Source organism: Capra hircus, chromosome 8, assembly GCF_001704415.2.
Source record: "Capra hircus breed San Clemente chromosome 8, ASM170441v1, whole genome shotgun sequence".
Taxonomy (NCBI): Eukaryota; Metazoa; Chordata; class Mammalia; order Artiodactyla; family Bovidae; genus Capra; species Capra hircus.
This window is the reverse complement of record NC_030815.1, coordinates 69,225,868-69,232,975: the sequence shown is the minus strand read 5'-3', so window position 1 is coordinate 69,232,975 and position 7,108 is coordinate 69,225,868. Positions and strand designations below refer to the sequence as shown.

Here is a 7,108-nt window from a genome sequence, read left to right as displayed (position 1 = left end):
GGTGGGGTGATAATTATCTATGAGCAGTCACAGGTTTCTTCTGAGAAATAATTTAAGCGGAGCTGGAAGAGGTGAGGGTGGGAGGAATAAGTCCTGGGACCACTGTGACACCCAAAGGCACGTGTAGGGCTGGGAGGAATCAAGTCTTTGCTTTCCTCTCTTCTGATGGCTCCTATGGCTAGGGGCTCACAGCAATGAACAGGAAGTGCTTGCCTAAGATGCTTAGGAGAAAAAAGGGCACAGAGAGGCCCAAACCCAAACCTTCGAGCATCAGTCCAGAGGGATGGGACATGGAGTAAGAATGTGGGGAGAAGCAGTTCCATTCACCTTTTCTGAGAGATCCTTGGAATCTCTCTATTGTTTGAAAACACTCAGGCGAAGGAAAACTAAACTAACATTTATTGAGCTCCTACAGTGTATGTCCAGCCTTGTGCAAGGACATTTCATCGACAGTATTCCACAGCATCCTCACGCCAACCCTGTGAGGTAGGTATCGTCCTCGATTTGTCAGATGAGGACTCAGGCTCAGAAAGGTTAGGTAGTTTGTTCAGTCACACAATTAGTAATGGATAGAACTGAGGTCGAATCTCAGACTCCAGATATCTCTGTTCTCTCTCACGCGCTGCCTCTTGGGAGGAAGGAGGGAACAATAGCGTCTCCTGCCCTGAGAACCAAGACGTCCCCAAAGAAGGAGCCTGTCCTTGCCCAGACCGATCCTTCTCCGCCTGGGGAGGGTGCAGTCCACTGAACAGCTAAGACATAAATATAAAAATAAATAGGGACCAACCCCCTAGCAGTGCGGGTGTGCGGTTTCCTCACTGTGGGAAGGTCATCGTGCTGTTCACAGCCGCCATGGAAGGGAGCCACGTGTGGGCCCTGTGGGGAAAACTGGGACAATGGCTGGAGTGGGTGGGCTAAACAGGCCCCTTCTGGGTCGAACAGATTTGAGAACAAAACGTCTGGAGCAGGCAGCAGTCGTGGGCACAGTCACCACCGTCCTCCATCTGCTCGCTTTACCGGTGTTTGTGATCCAACAGGGATTCGAAGTTGGGAGAACAGACGAGTTTGTGCTTTATGTGTCCCAGGACTGTCATGTCGCCTGTCCTGCTGTCTCCAAGGCCCACGGACACCAGCTCCTGCCAATCAACAGAGACGGAGATGAAAGGCAAGACCACACAGCCCACTGCTCAGTCCTCTGACTTTCATGCGATGATCCCAAGAGCTCTTCCCCTGTACTCAGCACCAAGCTGTCAACATCCTGAACAGCCTCCACCCCGACCAGGCTCACTCTCACCTGCAGGAAAGAGCAAGTGGTCCCCATCGTCACGTCCAGAGTCACCTTGCCGAGGAGGAGCTGCACCTTCCCCGACTTGCGGATGAGCAGCTTGCCAACCTGTCCCTCCGTCAGGTCAGCCAGGGTACAAGTGTTCTCTGCCAGCCTGGCTTCCTGTGAAGACGATCAGGGACGGAAACTGGCTGAGGAACTATCTCCTCCCTCCTTCAAGAACAAACCCTTTCCCAAAGGAGGCATCAGCAGCAAAGGTTAGAATGAGCTCCCCAGACTTCCCTCATGGTCCAGTGGCTAAGAATTGAACTCCCAATGCAGGGGACCTGGGTTCGATTCCTGGTCAGGGAACTAGATCCCACATGTCACAGTCAAGAGTTAGCATGCCGCAACTAACACCCCAACCCAGGGATCAAACCCGGGTCTCCTGCACTGCAGATAGACGCTTTACCATCTGAGTCACCAAGGAAGCCCTTTAAAAAAAGAACAATATTTAAAAAAAAAAAAAAAAAAGAATGAGCTTCCCAGAGAGGGCCTTTTCCTGGGAATGCCTGCCACTGGTCAATAAACAAAACAAAAAAACCCAAACCACAGATAAATGACCAAAATATCAGTAACTGCTGAAGCTAGGTGATAGTACATGAGAACTTATATTCTCTCATTTGTATATGTTCAAAATAGTTCACTGTGAAAAACAAACACACACACAATTTGGGATGAAGCACAGAGAGCCCCAAGCCCCTTACAGGCAGAAAGAACAAATGCGTATTATTCTCGAATTTCACTATGGGCGACACCACTCTGCTTCCCCCTCCAGGTCCTGCGCATCTTCACAGCACTCACTGATGAGCATACCCGGTCTTTCTCTTGCTTTATAACCACCATCTGTCCATCCTCGCTCTGCACCTCCGTCTTGACGGGCTTGACGTCCTGAGTGGGTGGCTGGCCGGGGAGTGAGTCTGGCAGCTGCAGGAACAGCAGCTCTTCCTCCTGCGTGAGGCTCAGCTCCCTGAGCAGCTCCGCCACAGACACGTCCTTCGGGAGGCCCGGGATCTTCCTGGCTGCACTGAGAGGAGCCTTCATCTTGGCCTCCTCATCCTCATCTCGGGGCTCCTCTTTTACTGCCCGAGATAACAGAAAGGGAAGGCTATGAGAGGCCACCTCTAGGCCATCTGACTGCACCCACCCCTTCCACCTGATCTGCTCCACTGTCACTCAGCCAAGAAGCTGGAGGGAAACTTTGTGCTTAGAAAGAGGGATCCAAAAGTTGTGTGACTTATTTAAGAAAGGGTGGTCCAGTGATTAAGAATCCTCCTGCCAATGGCAAGGGACACAGGTTTGAACCTTGGTCTGGGGAAGATCCCACATGCTACAGAGCAACTAAGCCCACGTGCCACAACTACTGAGCCTGTGCTCTAGAGCCCAGGAGCCGCAACTGCTGAAGCCCGCACGCCCTACAGCCGCAATGAGAAGCCCACACACCACAACAAAGAGCAGCCCCCACTTGCTGCAACTAGAGAAAGCTGGTGTGGAGCAACGAACACCCAGCACAGCCAAAAAATAAACAAATCTTAAAACAGTCAGGCAGGCTCACTCCTGCGGAAACAGCTGGAGAAAAGGAGACGAGACCTTAACTGACACAGAGTACCTTTCACAGCAGGCATGTCCACCTCTATATCCTCTTCCTTGGGGCCAGCCAGCCGTGCTTTCACATCTGCTTCCTCATTCTCTTCCTTAAAAAGCCAGCCCGAGTGAGCCAGCGGCAGTTGCACAGGCATATTTCGAATATCATTCCTAAGCCCAGGGTCATCAATGAACTGCCAAAGAAAAGTCGGGGGGTCACACAGCAGGGCCAGCATACACACCTACCTGGAGGGCAGTCCACCTTGCCCAGCCACTGGGTCGTGTCTGACTGTAGCCCTCCAGAGTCTTCTGTCCATGGAATTTTCCAGGCAACAATACTGGAGTGGGTTGCCGTTTCCTTCTCCAGGGGATCTTCATGACCCAGGGATCAAACCTGTGTCTCCTGCATCTTCTGCACTGCAGGTGGATTTACACCACTGAGCCACCTGGGAAGCCCACAGTCCATCTTAGCTCTTTTCTAATCAAAGATTCCTGCCGCTCACTAGACTTTCAGGACATTAGAGAGCTTCTCCCATCCTGGTTCCCTGGAAGTGCTTTTCATCACAAAAGCAGCCCCTTCCCCTAGTCCACTGGTACCTACATCATCCTTCTCCAGCATGCGCAGGATCTGTTTTGTTTCTTCATCTGTCTCCCTCTTCTCCTTTTTGATGTTGATGATGTGAGAGGGCCCCACGTCTGACATATCCACGGTCTTATCCCAGTTCCCTGTGGAAAACCACCCATAGTTCACCAGGAGTCAGGGAGGAGCCAACAGCAAGGGAGGCTAAACTGGGAGCAAGCGGGGGAATACCACCATCCTGGTCCTTCTCTTGGGCAGTCTGCACTGAAATCCACTGATTCCTTCCTCCCAGAGCCCCGGCAGCTTTGTACCCTTTTTCTTCATCATTTCGGCAGGGCCCTGCTCGAAGATGGAGTGGGACTGGATCACTTCTGGGCGCCCCCGGCCCCGTCCATGGCCCTCTCGCTGTCGATCTCTGTCCCTTTCACGCTTCTCTTTCTTGATGGTTACTTCTTCCTTGGGCCTGGAAAAGTGAAAGGGTCAAGGGAAACTACTGACGTCACCTGCGTCCGAGAACTGGTCTTACTCTCCCACACCACTCTGCTCCACCGGAGGGGAGTTTATGAGCCAACAACTATATCATGAGAAGCACAGCACCCACCTGTGTGGGTGGTCTAGCACCTTTTTCACTTCCTTGATGAGGCATAGTCCTTCAGTTTACTGTACTTTACCTTTTTGAAGAGTGTATACTAGAACTATACCACAAAAGGTGAATTATAGAGATTGCCCCCAAATGTGGATTTTTTTTTTGGGGGGGGGTATTAACTGGAAGCGGGAAAGTTGCAATACAAAAGAACGAAAGGGAAAACCTGACCCATCTCTGCCCAAACTATTGGCTCTCAACTCTGGCTATAAAACATAATCTCTCTCTGAAGTAAGTCAGGCAGAGAAGGAGAATTGTATGACATCCGTTATATGTGGAATCTAAAAAGAAATTATACATATGAATTTACTTCAAAACAGAAAAGAGACTTACAGACTTAGAAATTGAACTTGTGGCTGCTTGTACACACTGTTGTATTTAAAATGTATAACCAACAAGGATCTGCTGTGTAGCACATAGAACTCTGCTCAATGTTATGTGGAGGCCTGGATGGGAGGGGAGTTTGGGGGAGAATGGATACATGCATATATATGGCAGAGCCCCTTCACTGTTAATCTAAAACTATCCCAACACTGTTAAATGGCTATACCCCTATAAAAAATTAAAAGTTAAATAAAAAAGATAATCACTGTTTCACTGCAAAGAAGTTAAAACAATTTTAAGGATGGATTCCCAGGCATCAGTATTTTTTTAAAGCTTGCACATTAGAATCACCTGGGAGCCAGGGTCGCTAATCACTACTGCAAAGAACTAAATCTACAAATTTAAACTTCTGAGCCACCTACTTAGTTATTTCCCCAAAGGTCCAAATTCAGAGCAAGTAAACAAAGGGGCAAGGCTTCCCAGGTGGCACTAGTGGTAAAGAATGCAGGAGACAACAAGAGATACAGGTTCCATCCCTGGGTTGGGAAGATCCCCTGGAGAAGGGCATGGCAACCCACTCCGGTATTCTTGCCTGGAGAATCCCATGGACAGAGAAGCCTGGCGGGCTACAGTCCCTGGGGTGACAAAGAGTCGGACTCAAGCGAGTGACTGAGCACAGACGCACAAACAAGGCGCGAGGATTCAGGAGGCCTGGCTACTTACTCTTCCTTGATCTTCCGACTGATGATATTTGGGGTGAAGGTTTTCTGAAAGTAAAATACAGGAGTCACTGATTTGGTAAATTCTGGTCCCAAAGTACAGAGGAAAGGAAAAACTTCCAAAGAGCATCTTCCATGGATGAAGACCAATATGGCTCTCTTTGGCATATTCCATACTGTTGTCAAAGATTTACTGAAATGGACAGGTGCCTGAAAAGGAGGAATGTCATGCCAAGGCAACGGTGAAGCTATATATAGAAGGGGGCATCAAAAAACATTTAAATGGCAGCCTCAGTTTCTGCCTCCTGAAAGGACAACCCTCAGGACTCTAACAGTAGAGGAATTTACCTACTCTCACACTTCATCTTCAAATTGCTAAGACCAGACAGTATTATAGAGAATGAGCTCTACCAGCAAGGTTCAAATGGGAAAGACAGTTCTGTCAGCACTCACAAACTGATGATTGGGTTAGACTGCCACCAGAATTTACAAAGGGAAACTGAGGTCTTCAAAAACTGGCTGCTTTATGCTCTGTCATCCTCCCCATTCTCTTGACAGTCTACCCGTCACATCTACAGTCACAAACATAATATAAGACACAGAGGCTCTACTATCACACCTAAGACTCAATACTTTGGACCAGAAGTCTGCACACTGGGATCCAGGGCAAATTCAGAACTCTCTTAAATTGCAGGCAAAGTTTATGTCTGCGTGGCTTTCATGGGTTTCTGAAAGGTATCCAAGACACACCAAAAGGAAATAAACCCTGCTCAAGTTGCTTCTGAGCTAATTAGGATTCTCTGCTCTTCAGCCATCTCTGAGAGCCATGTCAACATCTTGGACCCAGTATCTTGACTTGAAGGTAGGGCAGGCTCCCCAAAAATTGCAGGCGGAAGTCTGAAGACAAGATTCGCAAGGCCCAGCACCACGCCTGGCACACAGTAGGCCCTACAGTCAAACCCCCAAGTGCCCGGAATTCAGCGTAGCTGGATTTCTTTAGAAAGGTGCCGTCGGATACCTTCTTGACTCCCCCGAGGGTAAGGTCCCTGGAGCGGATGGAGGGAAGGCGGCCCGGGGTGAGGGGAGGTGCCGGCCTTCGCCCAATAAGCCCCCGCGCCCCAGAAAGGAGGGGTCGGGGCCCTCCCGGAGCGCTGGGCTCGCCCGCGGCGTTTCCTTCCGACATGATGCCTGAGAAAGAAGGCGAAAAGGGGTAACGAAGTCACTCGAGGGAGAAGGACTCGCGGACCCTGAGCGGAACCCCACCCACGTGGCCTCCCGCCCCCCGAGTCGGCGCGTCCCTCCGGCAGAGACTCAGCTCCTCCCCCTCCCACGTGGCGGGACTCCCCCGAACACCCCGGCTAGGGCCCTTGGCTCGCCTTCTCTCCAGGCCCCCGGCCAGGCACGAGGCAAAGACGCACCCCTCCGCACCTAGGGTGTAGTTCCACACCACGCGTGTCCCGATTTCACCTCCGACGCGACGCGCAGCGGGTTCCGAGTCTCGGCGCCGGGCGGAAGTCTGCGTGGCAGGGCCGGGGCGCCGCCATCTTGTCGCGGGGCGGAAGTGATGTCGGTGGGCGGGGCCGGGCCACAGTATTTATCCCGCGGCGTCTCGCTCGCCTCCGCCTTCTCTTCCCGGTTCTTCCCGGAGTCGGGAAAAGCTGGGTTGAGAGGGCGAAAAAGGAAGAGGGGAAGGGTCTAGGGGAAGGGTACGTTCGCGTGGTCTTGGCCCCGGGCATAAGGTGGGGGCGCCCAGCTCAGATCTGGGGGCCAAGAGGCAATCTGGACGCAACCTGGGAGTTCGTCGCTGGGGAGCCTCCGGGTCGAGACTCTGGATGGGGTGGGGATGCGAGGCAGATTGCGAGACCCCGACTCAGAGTCCTGAAGCTCTAGGCTGCGCCCGGCCGAGCCTCGATTGCCGGCTTGATGATGACCTT

General features: G+C 51.5%; 1 protein-coding gene and 1 non-coding gene across 4 annotated transcripts; one reads left to right on the top strand and one right to left on the bottom strand.

Moving 5' to 3' along the window:
• On the bottom strand, nucleotides 378-6,723 carry POLR3D (RNA polymerase III subunit D). 3 transcript variants are annotated; one of them, XM_018052293.1, is made up of 9 exons: nucleotides 6,551-6,723; nucleotides 6,193-6,362; nucleotides 5,179-5,222; nucleotides 3,800-3,951; nucleotides 3,510-3,634; nucleotides 2,934-3,102; nucleotides 2,141-2,406; nucleotides 1,295-1,447; nucleotides 378-1,136 (listed from the first exon to the last, which is right to left on the bottom strand). In XM_018052293.1, the coding sequence occupies exons 2-9, from the start codon at nucleotides 6,355-6,357 to the stop codon at nucleotides 1,014-1,016; spliced, it is 1,197 nt and encodes a 398-aa protein (XP_017907782.1). In that variant the 5' UTR covers nucleotides 6,358-6,362; nucleotides 6,551-6,723; the 3' UTR covers nucleotides 378-1,013. The 3 variants fall into 3 exon arrangements, with proteins under 3 accessions (XP_017907782.1, XP_017907780.1, XP_017907781.1); XM_018052291.1 differs by having other exon boundaries at nucleotides 2,129-2,406; nucleotides 6,603-6,723; XM_018052292.1 differs by having other exon boundaries at nucleotides 6,603-6,723.
• On the top strand, nucleotides 6,779-6,864 carry MIR320 (microRNA 320). The gene has a single exon (NR_129697.1). It is a non-coding gene; the product is annotated as a microRNA 320 (primary transcript).

What these genes read in the sequence shown, in the direction of transcription:
- POLR3D (XM_018052291.1), bottom strand. Translation starts at nt 6,357, where the DNA reads ATGTCGGAAGGAAACGCCGCGGGCGAGCCCAGCGCTCCGGGAGGGCCC. An exon ending in AAGACCGGGTATGCTCATCA is followed by an intron (nt 1,448 to 2,128) that starts GTGAGTGCTGTG and finishes TCGTCTTCACAG; the next exon opens with GAAGCCAGGCTGGCAGAGAA. An exon ending in CCACTTGCTCTTTCCTGCAG is followed by an intron (nt 1,137 to 1,294) that starts GTGAGAGTGAGC and finishes GTTGATTGGCAG; the next exon opens with GAGCTGGTGTCCGTGGGCCT.